We start from the raw sequence: 22,044 nt of genomic DNA, 5'->3' as shown, positions 1-22,044 counted from the left end.
TTTGGGAATATTAAATCACCTTAACCGGTTGGTGACCACAACGAACCATACTTAAACCATATGTTTTAAGAAATGTTGTAAGAATTTTAAGAGAATTTTAAGAGAATAGTTTAGAAACTATTATGTTAACATTGTGTTTTTATAAATCAAGATTGTCACATATCATAATTGTATGTTTTTACATGGATCCATGTTTTTAACTGTATGTTTTAATTATATGTTTTAATCAATTGTATGAGGAAATAAATTTGTTAATTTGTATACATTTTAACCTAATATTCCTGAATACATTCCAACACATATGAGAATTATCATATTTGAAATCTAGAAATATACAATATTTCCCAAACCCATTTCCCATAGCCTCTAGTTAGGCACTTTCTGATAAACAACTACCATATTTATAACCCTTCTAGGGGTAGCTAGGTACCCCATTTATCACTAAGCACTATTGGGATATTATGAGCGCTGAGAGATATCATTGACACCTATAGTAGTAGGGGAAGTAGAAGGGATATATCAAAGCTCTGGTAGGGTGTCTTTGCCTACTCCTGGTGGTCAGGTGATGAAATTCCCAAGTGAAAGGATTGTGGACTCTCACTACCATTAGAAAGAACGTGATTTTATTAAATCTATAAAAGACATAGTAAAACACAAATGTTCCATCAAACTCCACTCCTCTGAGCCAATAACCTGGTTTTAAAATGTCAGTGTCTCCACTGAGGTGCTTTGATCCCTCACTGCCATAAATCACTAGACAACTATGGGAACATGCTATGAGGATATTCTCCCTGTCTTCTCTGAAAAAAAAGTGTCCCATAACAACTTTGTGATTATACAGTAAATATGTTTGTCTTGTGTACATGAGTGTGAATCCTGATAAATGTTATTTATTGAGTAAGATGTCAAATATTTGAGTGGCTCCACACAGGTTGGTGCACTAAGGAGAGAACTAAGGACTGCTGGATGTTATTATAGGACATTTTGCCACTCAAACATTAGAAACAGTTTTTTTTGTTAGCACTCAGTAAATCTATCAACCATATAGAACAGGGTAGTACACACCGGTCACCTTGCTGAGACACAGATACATGAAGTTACCTCTTGCTCATTGCTAACTGCTTTGTCAGATGGCAGTGTGGGTGCGGGAAGTTTCTGTAGGTACGGTTTGAAAACTGATGACCCTTGACCCTTCAGCAATGATTCCACTGCTTTCTGGCATTGTTCTAGTTGACTTATGTTTTGAAACCAACTTTTCAAAGATTTCAAATCTCCTAGAGGAAAAACACACTAAGTTAGATTTTTTTTGAATAAACCAATACAAAGATCTAGCACCAAGCTTAGGGAACATCTGAGTTTAATTATTAATGGTACCTGATAGGCTGGTTACGTCTCCAATAAGTGGGTAGATGGCACCCCATACAACAATGTCAGCAACAGATAGTGCGTCCTAAAAGAGAGTTTAAATAAACCATTGTACACAAACATACCCCCACCCCCGCATAAATGGTTTAATTAAACTAATTATACAAGATTATAGAGCTGGTTGAATGACTGCATGTTGTACATAGGCTGATCCTGATTTTAAACCCTATTAAACATGTCTTTTGCCTGGCACGCTTAATATTATATGTTATACATATACCAATTACCTACAATGTTTCTTTAAAAAGGTGCCAGTATTGATGTTCTCCACTGTCATGTCTGGCAAACCAAATAAAACAGTTGCTGGACATTCTTCTATATTCTGCATAAAATGTATAATTTGTGTAGTAAAACACTTTTGATGTACAGTTATAATTTATTCTGGCTATTTTTTCTGCTATTAAACTTTGAAAATTGTTTTTAAACATCCTGCAGAATTCAGATCCCAGACCCTACAACATTCTACCCAGAGTTCAGTGCAGGGGTTCATTTATATCTCTCCCTAATTGGCCACAGCACATAAGATAAGGTAAACAATACTTAAGTTATATTTCAAGGGGTGCAATCCTGGACTGCAAGATAACGATAACAATGCTTTTAAAATATATATTGTACAGTCCTCATTTTCTAATATATATAAAACGCACACATAAAACTTAATTTAGTGTCTGATTAGTCTAAAAATAGTAAATAGTAACCACCACTCATAACCACTTATACGTGATATGCCACATTCAGTTGTAGTTCTTGTAGTTGAGGGACCTTCAAACATGGATTTTATCCATAATAAAAAGTTCAAATTCTTCCTGCAAAACTTAGCAGTATATTGAATTATTTATTAACATATACAGATTTGTAGATGGATAACATTCTACTATGGCTCTATGTTATAAAATTTAATAAAAAGTGACCATCATTTTTTTGCATGTTAAAACTTTTGTTCTGTAATGTAACCCTAAAAATTGTAGTATTTGCATTTCCAATAGAAGCAGCAAGATGTTCGATATGCACAAAACCTTCTTTAAAATGGGACACTAGTCAAAATTAAACTTTCATGATTCAGATATGGCATGCAGTTTTAAACACTTTCCAGTTTACTTTTATCATCACATATGCTTTGTTCTCTTGGTATTCTTTGTTGAAAGCTAAATCTAGGTAGACTCATATGCTAATTTCTAAGTCCTTGAAGGCCACTCTTATCTAGTGCATTTTGACAGTTTTCAACAGCTAGACAGTGCTAGTTCTTGTGTGCCATATAGATAACATTGTGCACATTCCCATGGAGTTATTTATGAGTCAGCATTAATTGGCTAAAATGCAAGTCTGTCAAAAGAACTGAAATAAGAGGACAGTCTGCAGAGGCTTAGATAAAAGATAATCACAGAGGTAAAAATGCATTAATATAACCATGTTGGTTATGCAAAACGGGGGAATGGGCAATAAAAGGGACTATCTTTTTAAACAATATACATTCTGGAATAGTCTGTCCTTTTAAATCTCTCTAAATTGGCAACAATGCAATACAGTGAATAATTTATGATGCAGAAATAAAAAAAAAGTCTAATGTCCCTTTAAGGCCCATAAAACTGCAAAAAGAAAATGCTCCAATGCATTTTCTTATTGCACTATTGTTTGTCTATACCCTCTTTGTTGGGGTTTATGTATAGGCAAGCAACAGTACAGTAAGAAACTGCATTAGAGCATTTTCTTGTTGTAGTTTTATGTCCATTTAAACACATTGTTCTGTCATGCTCGATGGCTAATAAAGATAAGCAGACTTTAAAATGTAGAAACCTTAACCATGTGCACATTATGGAACAGATTTTGTATGAATATCTGGGAATCATTGCCAAGTGAATTATACTGTACATCTCTCTGGAACACAGTTATAGTCAATGTTTGTGGATATGTCTAATTAACAGTGAACCGTTAGCTAAGATAGATGTGCCATACAAATGTATTTATTGTATTTATTCAAGCGCTATGAGTTTCTGAAAACATTGGTAATTAATGGCCTTGGGTATTATACTTACATTGACTAAATAGTGACTGTTTGTCTTTGCAAGACTTTGATCCAGATAGCTTAGCAACTTGTTGATGTGTAGCAAGCTGTCATCTTTATTCTTTCCTTGTACCACATGGGAATAAAGTGCTACAGACAGCCCTGGCTAAAGACATGAAACAAATAAAACAGAACAAACAAAACAATATATTTAAGTGAGCCGTTAATGCTGATCCTTTTAATGTCACAAGTGATTATATGCATTTTATAACAATACCGTTATCTGTCATTTATAAATAAATATAATCCAATTGCATTACATTTGTAATCTTGTTAGGATAACGCACCTGAAGCTCAGCTGCTTCCCATTCCAGCCACTGATGAGTTAAATCACACAAGTCTTTCCCAGATGACAAGAAAAAGAACCTAACAAGGTAAACAGAAGACAGCGGTCACATATATTGTTACTGGATATCAATGACCGGTAGTGATAACAGAGCTTACAGTTTAGCAGTAAAACTGTATATTTTATTGTAAAATAAAATGCTAAATGTATATACTATGCAGCTTCATATTCTATACACAGACAAACACACCTATATATTTACTGGGACTAGGGACACCCACTCATTTTTGTTTTTAAGCTCTTAGCTGTTTGCAGTTTGTTTCTTTCGGCAAACTATACATTTTGTGTTTTTTCTTTTTTGTAAAGCAGCAGTTTATTTACTATATAGCGGATTCTCATTTTTCCCTACTGGATAGGGTTACTTCTGTGGAATAAGAGAGGAATAAACGCTTATTGCACAGTGATAGATGTGCTTTCATTTGAATATGTTCTTTAAACACACATACACAAAGGTTTTTCCTTCTTGCTTAGTTTACAGTTGGGGACGTCATGGCAACTATTTGTTTAGTACAATCACTGGACTTCCTGATTTTTTGATGGAGGAAGTATTAAGGTATTCAATGTGTGCTTGTTGCACTATTTGGTCTGCCTGATGAAGGGGACTCCTTTACCCCAAAACATCAAATTGGTAATGAAACAAAATCTGGTAAGCGTTGCTCCTTTGCATGACTTAAAGGGACAGTATACTGTAAAATAGTTTTTCCCTTAATGTGTTTACAATTGCATTTTTTACCAACTGCAGAGTAAAAAATTTATGAAAATTAGCTTTTTAAGGTTTATTTGTGTATATTAAATAGCTGATTTTGTGTTTTGAAGCCACAGCCTAATAAAATAGGTTGAGCTTGTAGGTTTAATCAGATCTGATTACTGTATCACATTGTGCACATATACCTGCTTCTTTATCTTATATCTGTCCTTAAAACAATCACCAGTACTTTGAGAGAGCAATGGAAAATCAACATTGTATTACCTTATCTCTGCTATATCCGGCTGGGAGTGTAATTTCTTCTGCTGGCTGTGTTTACAAAGCTTATCTATAGCTGGTACGCGCGGCCACAAACTTTCAGAATAGGTGGGGATACCACATGCTAAATTAACAATTTCAAATGCCAACATAAGGGTAAAGGAGCTACTTGTAAACAATTTAATGCACTCCAGCAGGTAAAGTGGATCATTGGGAACAAATTAAAGGGGAGAAAAATTTTGAGTAAACTGTCCCTTTAAAAGACTTGGATATGAAGAACCAGCAGTGCTTCCTTTCTTGGAACACTAATTATATATCTACACACACACACACATATTCATATATTTTTAGTTTTATTTTAGAAGATGGATATACAGGCTTTGGCATAGAGACAGAGATAATATAAAGAAGTGTGTGTGTGTGTGTATGTATGTGTAAACAGTGATAAAACCAGGAGATCTGATTTCTCTGCAAGCTCAACCCATTTTAATGGGTTGTGGTTTCACAGAACAACAACAGCTATAGGTATCTGTTTCCTTCTATTCAATAGAAGCCACTTTTGGACCTGAAACTAGAGGCAGAGGTTAAACTCAATTGATTTAACTACTAATATGGATCACCACAAACCCAGCAATATGTATGTGACATCTATGTACTCTTCATTGAGGTCCGCATTGGGCTATCTGTAATAATTGTTTATTACATATGCATATATACAAGAAAATCAAAGCTATGCATACTAAGGCATAAGAGGAGGTTAGAAAAGAAAAAAAAGTGCCACTTTTATAGTTAAAGGAGAAGAAAGAATATTAAACAAACCAGGTAGGTGCAACATAATTTAAAATATAAAGTGACTCTGTTGGGCTAAAAAGTATCAGCATACTGTATTCCCAAACAGATAGCATATTAGCTAGCTGAAAATAACTTCCCTCCATAGCAAATCTCAAATGCTGCCTAATCAACCCTAAAGATCGAAAAGCTAAAACATTTTAACCACCAAATCAATCAACAGTTAAAGGGACATTAAACCCAAATTTTTTCTTTCATGATTCAGATAGAGCATACATATGTAAACAACTTTTCAATGTACTTCTATTACCAATTTTGCTTCATTCTCTTAGAAACCTTTCTTGAAGAAGCAGCAATGCATTACTGGGAACTAGCTGAACACATTGGTAAGCCAATCACAAGAGGCATATGTGTGCAGCCATCAATCAGTAGCTAGCTCCCAGCTTCTGAGCCTATCTAGATATGCTTTTAAACAAAGTATACAAAGGTAACGAAGCAAATAAGATAAAAGAAGTACATTGGAAAGTTGTTAAAATTTGTGTGCTCTGTCTAAATCATGAATGAAAATTTTTGGGTTTCATGTCCCTTTAAGGAGAGAACAGTATTATATTATAAGTCTAGCCCACTCCCAGCTCAACTAATCAGGCACGTCACCCATCACACAATGTACAACATGGATTTGTCACTTGTGTTAAGATAAAATGAAAGTGCCAAAATGGTAATCTAGTAACTTTAGTATACAACATGCCAATAGAGAGCTCTGTGGCAGATAAGAGCCCGATAGATAGGGAGACCTGAATTTCCAGACCAATCATCGATCCCACAACAAAACCAGGCTCATGTAGCACAACATCAATAACCAGTAGATGGCCCCCACATAAAGATTCTCACTGATTAGTTCCTAAAAGCAGGACAAATTAGTATTTACATTCTGCAACCCGGGCTGTATCCCAGCTTTTATTTTTTGGGGCTCTGTTGATATGTGCAGCAAGAACTGTAAGTATTAGGGTATCCCATCCAACCCAGCCCGGCTATTATGCAGGGACAATACAGCCTGCAACTCCTCTAGTAATTACCCCGGCCTTGTATTCCCACACTGTGCAGCCAAGGGCCTACATTTCTAAAGTTTGCACCACCTCACTGCTGCTATTGGGGGAACTACTTGTTGTCCTCCAGAATTGAAAGAGGCATGGGAAAGTATTAGACTGTAAGGTAGCATCCACAACCCCCCACCAAAAAAAAAAAAAAAAAAAAAAATGTGCACAATCCATTGCAGGACTTCCTTAAACTACTGCAGACAAGAGATCATATGAGTAATCTCAACACAAAAAAGCACTATCAGCACTCCAGAATGAAAAAATAAAAGTCCTTTATTAATACATATTAAAAAAAAAACATAATTTATGTAAGAACTTACCTAATAAATTAATTTCTTTCAGGGTAGCAAGAGTCCATGAGCTAGTGATGTATGGGATATACATTCCTACCAGGAGGGGGCAAAGTTTCCCAAACCTCAAATGCCTATAAATACACCTCTCACCTCACTCACTCCTCAGTTTAACGTATAGCCAAGTTAGTGAGGTGTAAAAGGAGTAAAAGCATAAAAGAGAGGAACAGGATAAAGTGCTTTATATAAAAAAAATCATAACCCCCAAAAAATTGGGTTGGTCTCATTGACTCTTGCCACCATGAAAGAAATGAATTGATCAGGTACGTTCTAATATAAATAAGCTTTGTGAATCAAAAGCTTCAACCAAGATGCCAAGGAAATAGAGGCTTTCTGACCTTTTCTGGAACCAGAAAAAATAACAAATAGACTAGAAGTCTTTCTGAAATCTTAAATAGCCTCAACATAATATTTCAAAGCTCTTACCACATCCAAAGAATGTACAGACCTTTCAAGAGTATTCTTAGGATTAGGACACAAGGAAGGAACAATAACTTCACCATCGAAGTTGTTAGAATTCACAACTTTAGGTAAAAATTTAAACGAAGTCCGCAAAACAGCTTTATCTGGATGAAAAAAATCAGATAAGGAGACTAACGAGAGAGAGCAGACAATTCAGAAACTAGCAGAAGAGATAGCCAAAAGAAATAACACTTTCCAAGAAAGTAGTTTAATTTCCAAAGAATGCATAGGCTCAATAGGAGGAGCCTGCAAAATCTTTAAAACCAAATTAACACTCCAAGGAGGAGAAATTGATTTAATAACAGGTTTGATACAAATCAAAGCCTGAACTAAACAGTGAATATCAGGAAGCTTAGCAATCTTTCTATTAAATAAGACAGAAAGAGCAGAGATTTGTCCTTTCAATTTATTTGCAGATAAACCGTTATCCAAACCATCCTGAAGAAACTGTAGATTTCTAGTAATTTTAAAATAATGCCATGAATAATCATGAGTGGAAAACCATGAAATATAGGTTTTCTAAACCCTATGATAAATCTTCCTTGAAACAGACTTACGAGCCTGTATCATAGTGTTAGTCATAAAGGTTTCTCTGACTATGTAATTAAGAACCAAGCGTTCAATTTCCATGCCTTCAAATTTAGAGATTTGAGATCCTGATAGAAAACTGGGCCTTGAGATAGAAGGTCTAGTCTTATAGGAAGTGACCAAGGCTGGCAACTGGACATTCGGACAAGGTCCGCATACCAAAACCTGTGAGGCCATGCTGGTGCTATCAGAAACACATAAGATTGTTCCATTATGATCTTGGAGATCATCTTTGGAAGAAGAACCAGAGGCGGAAAAATATAAGCAGGTTGGTAAAACCAGGGAACTGCTAGAGCATTCATCATTTCTGCCTGAGGATCCCTGGACCTGGAAAGGTATCTGGGAAGTTTCTTGTTCAGACGAGAGGCCATCAGATCTATTTCTGGAAGACCCCACATCTATACAAGTTGAAAAAACATCTGGATAGAGAAACCACTCCCCCCCGGATGTAGAGAATGACTGCTGAGATAATCCACTTCCCAATTGTCTACACCTGGGATATGAATTGCAGAGATTTGACAAGAGTTGGATTCTGCCCAAGAAAGTATCATAGAAACTTCTTTCATTGCTTAAGGACTGCAAGTCCCCCCCTTGATGATTTATATATGCCACTGTTGTGATATTGTCTGTTTGAAAACAAATGTTAAGTTGTCTCTTTAATAAAGGCCAGGCCTGAAAAGCTCTGAAAATAGCACAGAGTTCTAAAATATTGATTGGTAACCTTGCCTCTAGAGGATTCCAAACCCCTTGTGCTGTCAGAGACCCCCAGACAGCTCCCTAACCTGTAAAACTTGCATCTGCTGTGATCACAGTCCAGGAAGGACGAACAAAGGAGGCCCCTTGAACAATAAGGTGATGGTTTAACCACTAAGTCAGAGAGAGTTGAGTGTTGGGATTTAAGTATATCAACTGTGATATCCGAGTATAATCCCTGCACCACTGGTACAACATGCAAAGCTGTAGAGGTCTCATTTGAAAATGAGCAAAGGGGATTGCGTCTGATGCTGCAATCATGAGACCTAAAACGTCCATGCACATAGCCACTGAAGGGAATAATAGAGACTGATGGTTAAGACAAGTTAAGACCAATTTAATTTGTCTCTTGTCTGTTAGAGAAAGAGTCATGGACACTGAATCTATCTGGAAACCTAAGGTGACCTTAGTCTGAGGAATCTAGAAACTCTTTGGTAAATTGATCCTCCAACCATGTCTTTGAAGAAACAACATTAGTTGTTTCGTGTGAGATTCTGCTTAATGAAAAGATTGAGCCAATACCAAGATATCGTCCAAATAAGGAAACCCTGCAATACCCTGCTCTCTGATTACAGTTAAAAGGGCACCAAGAACCATCGAGAAAATTCTTGGTGCTGTTGTTAGGCCAAATGGAAGAGCGACAAATTGGTAATGCTTGTCTAGAAAAGAGAATCTCAGAAAACGATAGTGGTCTGGATGAATTGAAATGTGAAGATAAACGTCCTGTAAGTCTATTGTGGACATGAAATGACCTTGCTGAACAAAAGGCAGAATAGTCCTTATAGTCACCATCTTGAAAGTTGGGACTCTTACAAAACGATTTAAAGTTTTCAAATCCAGGATTGATCTGAAATAATCTTCCTTCTTTGGGACAATGAATAGATTTGAATAGAAACCCGATCCCTGTTCCTGCTGAGGAACTGGTACAATCACCCCTGAAAGCTCTAGGTCTGAAACACACTTCAGAAAAGCCGGAGCCTTCACAAGGTTTGTTGGAACATAAGTAAGAAATAATAACAAATACCATGATATCGCAAAAATGTGAAATAAATGTGATAAAGTTGTAAACAAAAAGTGATCATAAAGTATACATATGTGTAAAACCTAAATGCTTATAAAAGTTCATATAAGGATATGTGTGTTCTTCCAAAATCTTCACGCTTCTATTTTTCTTTTGATCCTCATATGAAAAGAAAGAAGAAATGCCACATAGCGTAACTCTGTAACCTTTTCAGTGCAGGAGGTGTATGTACAAATGGTTACTCACATGAGATGGAGCTATAGCCAAGCTCAGGTTTGTGCGCACACCCAATGTTATACTGTTGGGTAAACAGTTGCTTGAACAGGATTTTGAATAAAAAGATTTATTTAAAATATAAATATAAAAAGCGCCACAAGAGCTGCAAAGACCACCAAATACAATAGGATCGGCAATACAATCAAGTAATTGCTCACGTTGAGCTTATACACAATACCAGAGACCGTGGTAAGGAGTGCAGAAATTTAACCACACAACCTCCCCCTTAAGAGTCCAGTATATGTTGCTCTCCTTACTGGTGTGCAGATTCTTGGAAGGACGCCAAAGAACAATGTATCCGACGTACGTTTCGCAAAAGAGCTTTTTCAAGGAATGGTGTGCGCATGTCTGAAAACCTTATTTGAATACTTCAGGTTCATTAAGCCGGATGTCCGGTATTTAGTCCTCCATTTTGGAAGTGGTCATAATATGTTGTTTATGGTCAATGATTATTCTTCCTTAAACTGAAGATATTTCAACAAAAAACTCTAGACAATATATATATATATATATATATATATATGTTAAGGACAATATTGGTTTACGCAAATCTTCACTTAAAAGCGTCCTACACCTAATTAGTTAAAACAATATTTGCTAACATGTCTATTATATAACATATCGGTTGATACCATTTGCGATTTACTGTGTAACAAGTTAGTTCAGGTCATACTTATCCCTCACTGATATTCTAATAATCCTTATCTATAACAAGTATATACATACTTATATTCATCAAAATATGGGCCTATTTTTTTGAAAGGTATCATCACAATATGTATATATAAATAAATAATCTTCTACATATAATATTATTTGATGACATTCTCAAGCTCAAATGAACGTTATAGATTATATCAGACACAGATATTCGTTATGATATCAATGATTCTTTATATTTTGTGATTATTACAAATCTGCCTTCAAATAAATTAATAAGGGTATTCTAAGTTAGTGAGAGGATTTCTCAGGGATGGAAAGTGCGTCGTATATTTATAAGAAATGATGTAACTCAAAGTCCTTGTTAAGGCCGTTCGGTATGAAACTGTCCATAATATGGATCCATTTCATCTCAAGACGACCCAATTGATTCTGTACATCACCTCCTCTCCAACTATATTCTATCTTCCTGATACCAAGAAAATCAAGATCTTCTATTCTCCTATTATGTTTTCTGTCAAAATGTGCCGATAGTGAATGTTTTTGAAAGCCTTTTTCTATATTATAAATATGCTCATTTAGTCTGGTTTTGAGAAGCCTAGAAGTGCGGCCAATGTAGATTAAATTGCACGTACAACGTAATAAGTATATTACGTTCTTGCTGTTACATGTGATGAACTGGTTAATGTCATAGGTTTTATTGCCATCAGCAGAATGGAATGTATTGCATACTCTCGGTCCCTTTCTCATTCTCTTGCAGGCATTGCAAAACTGGCACCTTCTGAAACCTGCTTGAGGAGAGGATAACCAGTTGTTATTTAAACTCATTTTTTCTACTTTTGTTATTTTGTGTGAGAGTTGTAATTTTAAATTAGGTACCTTTTTAAAGATTATATTTGGTCTGTCATCTATGACTTCCGTTAAACTTGGGTCTCTGAATAGAATACCCCAGTGTTTCTGTATAATCTTCCCATGGGAGGTCTTATTCTGAAGCCTATTCGATACCCTTGAGAAACAATATTCTGAATCCACTGATTTTGGACAAAATCTGTCCAAATGTCTTAAAATGAATTTAGTCTGCCCCCCACCAGAAGAACTGGTTTGAGGGCCGCACCTTCATGCAGTCTTAGGGGCTGGATTTGGTTTCTTAAAAGGCTTGGATTTATTCCAATTCGGAGATGGTCTCCAATTAGAGCCAGAGGCCTCAGGGGAACAAAAATGATTGGGAGCTTTAAATTTACCCTTAGCTTTCTTGTCTTGGGGCAGAAAAACCTCCCTTACCCCCAGTGATAGTGGAAATAATAGAATCCAATTGAGAACCAAACAAATTATTACCCTGAAAAGATAGATAATAATCTAGATTTAGACACCACGTCAGCATTCCAAGATTTAAGCCATAAAGCTCATCTAGTTAGAATAGTTAAAGACATAGATTTTACATTCATCTTAATGACATCAAATATAGCATCACAAACTAAATGATTTGCATGTTTAAGTAAAAAAACAATGCTAGATAGTTCAGGATCTGATAACTGCTGCGCTAAACTGTCCAACCAAAAAGTTGAAGCAGCAGCCACATCAGTCATAAAAATAGCTAGTCTAATAATATAGCCAGTATCTAAATATGCTCTTCTAAGGTAAGATTCAAGCTTCCTATCTAAAGGATCCTTAAAAGAAGTTCTATTCTCCATAGGAATTGTAGTACGTTTGGCAAGAATAGAAATAACCTCATCAACCTTGGGGACCTTTCCCCAAAACTCTAGACTAGCCACAGGTAAAGGATAAAACTTCAAAAACCTAGAAGGGTTAAAAGAGTTACCAAGTTTAAACCATTCTTTAGCAATCATATTGAAGATAGCATCTGGAATAGGAAAACCTTCAGGAGTAACCTTTAGAAGTCTTAAATACAGAATTTAAACAATTATAAGATTTGCTATCAGGAGGACCAGACTCATCAATACCCAAAGTAAACAATACTTCCTTTAACCTTTTGAGTGCTAAGCACTTTCCCACCTGGGTGCTAATATTTTCTAAGGTTTTTTTAATTTTTTTATTTTTTTTTTACAGACTCCCAAGACTTACACTGTTGGAAAGGTTAGGCGATTACCTTTCCAATAGTGGGTCTTGAGATACAGGCTTCTAAGCAGCATGCCCCCTCCTCCTATAGTTAACATTGTTAAGTATAAATAAAGTTCCCCGGCGATGCCTGTCACTCTACAGGCACGATCGCCAGGGTAGGAGCGGTTAGGAGCTCTTAGATCTCCCTCAGGGTGGAAGAGTGCTCATGACGGCTCAGAGCCGTCATTAGCACTCAAAGGGTTAATAGAGAATGAATATGTTCAATTTTAAATAAAAAAGAAGATTTGTCAATTTTTGTCTCTGATGCAGGATCCACTGAGTCAGAGGAACCCTCGTCAGTAGAGGATATTTCAGTATGCTATCGGTCAGTACAAAATTAAATTAGATCTATGACAAGTTTGGAAAGACTTTTTACGTTTATTCGAAGGCGGAATAGCAGTCCTAGCCTTCTCTATGGCTGCAGCAATAACATTTTTTCATATCTGCAGGAATATCAGGTACATTAGACTGAGAAGGAATAACAGTAGATGTTATTTGTACCCATAGAAACACTATCAGCATGTAATAATTTGCCATAACAAATGCCACACAATTGAGCTGAAGAAATAAGATCAGCTTGTTTACAACAAACACTTAGCTTTGGTAGAATTGTGTTCAGGCAGCTTAGTTCCTACAGTAACATCAGAGGAGAAAAAGGAGAACCATAGGGTGCAGTGGTGACTGTAGTTATTGTAAATTAAATTTGAACCTGACTTAAAAATCAGGGCGGGCCGTGGACTGAATACACCTGTAAGAGAAAGTAATTTATCAGGTAAGCATAAATTCTGTTTTCTCTTACTTGGTGTATTCAGTCCACGGATTCATCCTTACTTGTGGGATACCAATACCAAAGCAATAGGACACGGATGAAGGGAGGGAACAAGTCAGGTAACCTAAAAGGAAGGCACCACTGCTTGCAAAACCTCTCTCCCAAAAATAGCCTCCGCAGAAGCAAAAGTATCGAATTTATAAAATTTGGCGAATGTATGCAGAGAAGACCAAGTCGCTGCCTTACAAATCTGTTCAACAGAAGCCTCATTCTTGAAAGCCCATGTGGAAGCCACAGCTCTGGTGGAATGAGCTGTAATTCGTTCAGGAGGCTGCTTACCAGCAGTCTCATAAGCCAATCTGATGAATGCTTTTCAGCCAGAATGACAGAGAGGTAGCAGTCGCTTTCTGACCTCTCCTCTTACCAGAATACACAACAAACAAGGATGATGTTTGTCTGAAATCTTTGGTTGCTTTTAGATAGAACTTTAAAGCACGAACCACATCAAGATTGTGCAACAGTCGTTCCGTCTTAGAAACTGGATTAGGGCACAGAGAAGGAACAATGATTTCCTGGTTAATATTCCTATTAGAAACCACCTTTGGAAGGAAACCAGGTTTAGTACGTAAGACAACCTTATCTGCATGGAACACCAGATAGGGAGAATCACACTGCAAAGCAGACAATTCTGAAACTCTTCGAGCAGAAGAAATAGCTACTAAAAACAAAACTTTCCAAGATAATAACTTGATATCTATGGAATGCAAAGGTTCAAACGGAACCCCTTGAAGAACTGAAAGAACTAAATTTAGACTCCATGGAGGAGCCACAGGTCTGTAGACAGGCTTGATTCTAACTAGGGCCTGTGCAAACGCCTGAATGTCTGGTACAGCTGCCAGACGCTTGTGTAACAGAATAGACAGAGCAGATATCTGTCATTTTAAGGAACTAGCTGACAGACCTTTCTCCAAACCTTCTTGGAGAAAAGACAATATCCTTGGAATCCTAACCTTACTCCACGAGTAACCCTTGGATTCACACCAACAAAGATATTTCCGCCATATCTTATGGTAAATTTTCCGGGTGACAGGCTTTCTGGCCTGTATCAGAGTATCTATAACTGAATCAGAAAAACCCCGCTTAGCTAGGATTAAGCGTTCAATCTCCAAGCAGTCAGTTGCAGAGAAACTAGATTTGGATGCTTGAAAGGACCTTGGATTAGAAGATCCTGCCTCGATGGCAGTTTCCATGGTGGGACCGATGACATGTCCACTAGGTCTGCATACCAAGTCCTGCGTGGCCACGCAGGCACTATCAGAATTACTGAAGCCTTCTCCTGTTTGATTCTGGCTATTAGCCGAGGGAGAAGAGGAAACGGTGGAAAGACATAAGCTAGACTGAATGACCAAGGCGCTATTAATGCATCTATCAATGCCGCCTTGGGATCCCTGGATCTGGATCCGTAAAGGGGAAGTTTGGTGTTCTGACGGGACGCCATCAGATCCAACTCTGGAATGCCACAAAGCTGGGTCAGCTGAGCAAAGACTTCCGGGTGGAGTTCCCACTCCCCCGGATGGAAAGTCTGACCCCTGGGATGTCTACCCCTGGGATGTGAATTGCAGATAGATGGCAGGAGTGATCCTCCGCCCATTTGATGATCTTGGTTACTTCCTTCATCGCTAGGGAACTCTTTGTTCCTCCCTGATGATTGATGTACGCCACAGTCGTGATGTTGTCCGACTGAAACCTGATGAATTTGGCCTCTGCTAGTTGAGGCCACGCCTGGAGCGTATTGAATATCGCTCTCAGCTCCAAAATGTTTATCGGGAGAAGAGATTCTTCCCGAGACCATAGTCCCTGAGCCTTCAGAGAGTTCCAGACCGCACCCCAGCCTACCAGACTGGCATCAGTCGTGACAATGATCCACTCCAGTCTGCGGAAACTCATTCCCTGAACTTGAGACAACCACCAGAGAAGAGAGTCTCTGGTTCTTTGATCCATTTGAATTTGAGGAGACAAATCTGCGTAATCTCCATTCCACTGTTTGAGCATGCACAGCTGGAGTGGTCTGAGATGGATTCGGGCGAAAGGGACTACGTCCATTGCCGCAACCATTAAACCAATAACTTCCATGCATTGAGCCACGGAAGGCCGAGGAATGGAATGAAGAACTCGGCAAGTATTCAGCAGTTTTGACTTCCTGACCTCTGTCAGAAAGATTTTCATTTCTACCGAGTCTATTAGTGTTCCCAGAAAGGGAACCCTTGTGAGCGGGGACAGAGAACTCTTTTCTACGTTCACCTTCCACTCGTGAGACCTTAGAAAGGCCAGAACGATGTCCGTATGAGCCTTGGCTCAGTGAAAGGATGACGCCTGTATTAATATGTCGTCTAGGTAAGGTGCTACTGCAATGCCCCGCGGTCTTAGAACCGCTAGAAGGGACCCTAGCACCTTTGTGAAAATTCTGGGAGCGGTGGCCAACCCGAAAGGAAGGGCCATGAACTGGTAATGTTTGTCCAGAAAGGCGAACCTTAGGAACTGATGGTGATCTTTGTGGATAGGAATATGTAAGTATGCATCCTTTAGATCCACGGTAGTCATATATTGACCTTCCTGGATCATCGGCAAGATTGTCCGAATGGTTTCCATCTTGAAAGACGGAACTCTGAGGAATTTGTTTAGAATCTTTAGATCCAGGATTGGCCTGAAAGTTCCCTCTTTTTTGGGAACTACGAACAGGTTTGAGTAAAAGCCCAGTCCTTGTTCTGCAATTGGAACTGGGTGTATTACGCCCATTTTTAGGAGATCTTCTACACAGCGTAAGAACGCCTGTTTCTTTGTTTGGTCTGAAGACAAACGAGAACTGTGGAACCTTCCCCTTGGGGGAGAATCCTTGAATTCTAGAAGGTACCCCTGAGCAACTATTTCTAATGCCCAGGGATCCGGAACGTCTCTTGCCCAAGCCTGAGCAAAGAGAGAAAGTCTGCCCCCTACTAGATCCGGTCCCGGATCGGGGGCTACCCCTTCATGCTGTCTTGGTAGCAGGAGCAGGCTTCTTGGCCTGTTTACCCTTATTCCAGCCCTGCATGGGTTTCCAGGTTGCTTTGGGCTGGGAAGTGTTATCTTGCTTTGCGACAGCAGTGGTTGCAGCTGGTCCGCTCCTGAAGTTGTGAAAATTAGACTTGTTTTTGGCCTTAAACGGCCTATCTTGTGGAAGGGCATGACCCTTGCCCCCAGTGATATCTGAGATAATTTCTTTCAGCTCTGGGCTGAAAAGAGTCTTCCCCTTGAAGGGAATATTTAACAGTTTTGTTTTGGACGACACATCCGCCGACCATGATTTAAGCCAAAGCGCTCTTCGCGCCATGATGGCAAAACCTGAGTTTTTTGCCGCTAGTTTAGCTAACTGGAAAGCGGCATCAGTGATAAAAGAATTAGCCAGCTTTAGAGCATGAATTCTATCCATGACCTCATCGTATGAAGTCTCCCTCTGGAGCGACTCCTCCAGGGCCTCGAACCAAAAAGCCACTGCAGTAGTTACAAGAATTATGCAGGCAATTGGTTGAAGTAGAAAACCTTGCGGAACAAAAATTTTCTTCAGGAATCCTTCCAATTTTTTATCCATAGGATCTTTGAAAGCACAATTGTCCTCTATTGGTATAGTTATACGCTTAGCAAGTGTTGAAACTGCCCCCTCCACCTTAGGGACCGTCTGCCACTCGTCCCGCCTGGGGTCATTTATGGGGAACATTTTCTTAAAGATAGGGGGGGGGGGGGACAAAGGGTACCCCTGGTCTCTCCCACTCCCTAGTCACAATATCCGCCACCCTCTTTGGGATCGGAAATGCCTCAGTGTATACGGGGACCTCTAAAAACCTGTCCATCTTACACAATTTTTCTGGGACCACCATGGGGTCACAATCATCCAGCGTAGCTAAAACCTCCTTAAGCAGTACGCGGAGGTGTTCCAGCTTAAATTTAAACCCTAAGGAATCTGAATCCGCTGAGAAACTTTCCCTGTATCAGAAATTTCTCCCTCAGACAGATCTTCCCTCACCGCTATTTCTGAGTTTTGTGAGGGTACTACAGATAAATTATCCACAGCGTCTGATTGCTCATCCTCTGTATTTAAAACTGAGCTATCGCGCTTTCTTGGAAAAACTGTCAGTTTGGATAAAAATGCTGCAAGGGAATTATCCATCACTGCTGCTAATTGTTGTAAAGTAATAGGGGCCAATGCGCTAGAGGTACTAGGCATCGCTTGCGCGGGCGTAACTGGTGTAGACACGTGGGGGGAGGAAGAAGGACTATCCTCATTACCCTCCGTTAAGGAATCATCTTGGGCAGCATTTTTAATTGTCACTGGTCTATCTGAAGGCTCAGACATGTTTGACAGACTCGGACAACACTAAAATATTGAAAAAAATACTTTTTGCAAAAACGTTACTGTCTCTTTAAATAATAAAAGGCACACACTTTTTTACCAAATCATCCGATCTTAATGAAATTTTCACCACATGATCCTAATGCCTTGAAATGATTGCACACAAATTTTCAAATCGTTTAACCCCTTAATGCCCAAACCGGAGCAAAATGAATTAAACACCCGGTTTAACCCACTACAGTACGATGCCAGTCTTTGCTGTGGCTTTACCTTCCTTTAGGGTTAATTGCAGGTGTAAATTAAGCCTCCCTGAAGTCCTCCTGTACTCTAAAGGCTCTGCACATGAAGCTGCATGGAGCTGTGTTGCAAATTAACTGCGCAATTGAGGCGCGAAAATGAGGCCCCCTCCTTCATTACTCCAGAGTTATGGGGCCTTTCTAAGTCAGATTAGCTGTCTTACAAAATGCCAGGCGTAAAAAAGTCCCCAAAAAGTGTTTCCGTATAAAACGCTTAATAAATATAAGATTACCCTAATAAAGTAATCGATTTAGCCCATCACAGTGTCTATCAGTATTAAAGCCCTTAACTGAAGCCATCATTCTATACTGTGTCTTCTAGCACTACCAGGTCTTGTTAGAAAAAAATTACTGAACATACCTTAAGCAGTATAAGCCTGCAAACTGTTCCCCCCAACTGAAGTTCTCCTGTACTCAACAGTCCTGTGTGGGAACAGCAATGTATTTTAGTTATAACATGCTAAAATCTTTTTCCTCTCAGCAGAAATCTTCATCACTTTCTGCCTCAGAGTAAATAGTACAAACCAGCACTATTTTAAAATAAACTCTTGATTGAAGAAATAAAAACTACAAATCTAACACCACATACTCTTTACCCTCCCGTGGAGATGCTACTTGTTAGAGCGGCAAAGAGAATGACTGGGGAGCTTCATGGACAGCTTTGCTGTGTGCTCTCTTTGCCACTTCCTGTAGGGATTGAGAATATCCCACAAGTAAGGATGAATCCGTGGACTGAATACACCAAGTAAGAGAAAACATAATTTATGCTTACCTGATAAATTTATTTCTCTTATGGTGTATCCAGTCCACGGATCATCCATTACTTGTGGGATATTCTCCTTCCCAACAGGAAGTTGCAAGAGGATCACCCACAGCAGAGCTGCTATATAGCTCCTCCCCTAACTGCCATATCCAGTCATTCGACCGAAACTAGCAGAGAAAGGAGAAACCATAGGGTGCAGTGGTGACTGTAGTTTAAAATTTAGAACTGCCTTAAAAGGACAGGGCGGGCCATGGACTGGATACACCACAAGAGAAATAAATTTATCAGGTAAGCATAAATTATGTTTTCTCTTGTTAGGTGTATCCAGTCCACGGATCATCCATTACTTGTGGGATACCAATACCAAAGCTAAAGTACACGAATGAAGGGAGGGACAAGGCAGGTACTTAAACTGAAGGGACCACTGCCTGTCGAACCTTTCTCCCAAGAATAGCCTCCGAAGAAGCAAAAGTATCAAATTTGTAAAATTTTGAAAAGGTATGAAGCGAAGACCAAGTTGCCGCTTTGCAAATCTGTTCAACAGAAGCCTCATTTTTAAAGGCCCAGGTGGAAGCCACAGCTCTAGTAGAATGAGCTGTAATCCTTTCAGGGGGCTGCTGTCCAGCAGTCTCATAGGCTAAGCGTATTACGCTCCGAAGCCAAAAAGAAAGAGAGGTTGCCGAAGCCTTTTGACCTCTCCTCTGTCCAGAGTAAAGAGCAAACAGGGAAGATGTTTGACGAAAATCTTTAGTCGCTTGTAAGTAAAACTTTAAAGCACGGACTACGTCCAAATTATGTAAAAGACGTTCCTTCTTTGAAGAAGGATTAGGACACAATGATGGAACAACAATCACTTGATTGATATTCTTGTTGGAAACTACCTTAGGTAAAAACCCAGGTTTTGTACGCAGAACTACTTTATCTGTATGGAAAATCAGATAAGGAGAATCACATTGTAAAGCTGATAACTCAGAGACTCTACGAGCCGAGGAAATAGCCATCAAAAACAGAACTTTCCAAGATAAAAGTTTGATATCAATGGAATGAAGGGGTTCAAACGGAACTCCTTGAAGAACCTTAAGAACCAAGTTTAAGCTCCAGGGAGGAGCAACAGGTTTAAACACAGGCTTAATTCTAACCAAAGCCTGGCAAAATGCCTGGACGTCTGGAACCTCTGCCAGACGCTTGTGCAAAAGGATAGACAGAGCAGAAATCTGTCCCTTTAAAGAACTAGCTGATAATCCTTTATCCAAACCCTCTTGGAGAAAGGACAATATCCTAGGAATCCTAACCTTACTCCATGAGTAATTCTTGGATTCACACCAATGAAGATATTTGCGCCATATCTTATGGTAGATTTTCCTGGTTACAGGCTTTCATGCCTGTATTAAGATATCAATGACTGACTCGGAGAAGCCACGCCTTGATAAAATCAAGCGTTCAATCTCCAGGCAGTCAGTCTCAGAGAAATTAGATTTGGATGATTGAAAAGACCTTGTAGTAGAAGGTCTTGTCTCAGAGGCAGAGGCCAAGGTGGAAAGGATGACATGTCCACCAGGTCTGCATACCAGGTCCTGAGTGGCCACGCAGGCGCGATCAAGATCATCGATGCTCTCGCCTGTTTGATTTTGGCAATCAGTCGAGGGAGCAGAGGAAACGGTGGAAACACATAAGCCAGGTTGAAGAACCACGGTGCTGCTAGAGCATCTATCAGCGTCGCTTCTGGGTCCCTGGACCTGGATCCGTAACAAGGAAGCTTGGCGTTCTGGCAAGACGCCATGAGATCCAATTCTGGTGTGCCCCAACGATGAACCAATTGAGCAAACACCTCCGGATGGAGTTCCCACTCCCCCGGATGAAAAGTCTGGCGACTTAGAAAATCCGCCTCCCAGTTCTCTACACCTGGGATATGGATCGCTGATATGGTCCGACTGAAATCTGATGAACCTCAGAGTTGCTAACCGAGGCCAAGCTAGAAGAGCATTGAATATTGCTCTTAACTCCAGAATATTTATTGGGAGGAGTTTCTCCTCCTGAGTCCACGATCCCTGAGCCTTCAGGGAATTCCAGACTGCACCCCAACCTAGAAGGCTGGCATCTGTTGTTACAATTGTCCAATCTGGCCTGCGAAAGGTCATACCTTTGGACAGATGGACCCGAGATAGCCACTAGAGAAGAGAATCTCTGGTCTCTTGATCCAGATTTAGCAGAGGGGACAAATCTGTGTAATCCCCATTCCACTGACTGAGCATGCATAATTGCAGCGGTCTGAGATGTAGGCGCGCAAATGGCACTATGTCCATCGCCGCTACCATTAAGCCGATCACTTCCATGCACTGAGCCACCAAAGGGCGCGGAATGTAGTGAAGAACACGGCAGGAATTTAGAAGCTTTGATAACCTGGACTCCGTCAGGTAAATTTTCATTTCTACAGAATCTATCAGAGTTCCTAGGAAGGAAACCCATGTGAGGGGTGATAGAGAACTCTTTCCCTCGTTCACTTTCCACCCATACGACCTCAGAAATGCCAACACTATGTCCGTATGAGATTTGGCAATTTGGAAGTTTGACGCCTGTATCAGGATGTCGTCTAGATAAGGGGCCAATGCTATGCCCCGTGGTCTTAGGACCGCCAGAAGAGACCCCAGAACCTTTGTAAAAATTATTGGGGCTGTAGCTAACCCGAAGGGAAGAGCCACAAACTGGTAATGCCTGTCTAGAAAGGCAAACCTTAGGAACCGATGATGATCTTTGTGAATCGGTATGTGAAGGTAAGCATCCTTCAAATCCACTGTGGTCATGTACTGACCCTCCTGGATCATAGGTAGGATTGTCCGAATAGTTTCCATTTTGAACGATGGAACTCTGAGGAATTTGTTTAAGATCTTTAGATCCAAAATTAGTCTGAAGGTTCCCTCTTT

At 39.4% G+C, this 22,044-nt stretch overlaps 1 protein-coding gene across 1 annotated transcript in view; it reads right to left on the bottom strand.

The window, feature by feature from the left end:
* MARS1 (methionyl-tRNA synthetase 1) overlaps positions 1–22,044 on the bottom strand; it is a 179,159-nt gene that overhangs the window by 125,608 nt on the left and 31,507 nt on the right. Inside the window, exons 3-6 of the mRNA XM_053708187.1 lie at positions 3,775–3,853; positions 3,459–3,593; positions 1,375–1,450; positions 1,102–1,274 (exon numbers count right to left, since the gene is read on the bottom strand). Coding sequence (XP_053564162.1) covers positions 1,102–1,274; positions 1,375–1,450; positions 3,459–3,593; positions 3,775–3,853 — 463 coding nt within the window. The remainder of the gene's footprint in view (positions 1–1,101; positions 1,275–1,374; positions 1,451–3,458; positions 3,594–3,774; positions 3,854–22,044) is intronic.

This window comes from Bombina bombina, chromosome 3 (genome assembly GCF_027579735.1).
Source record: "Bombina bombina isolate aBomBom1 chromosome 3, aBomBom1.pri, whole genome shotgun sequence".
Lineage (NCBI taxonomy): Eukaryota > Metazoa > Chordata > Amphibia > Anura > Bombinatoridae > Bombina > Bombina bombina.
Note: the sequence above shows the minus strand (reverse complement) of the source record. Positions and strands in the feature narration are given on the sequence as shown.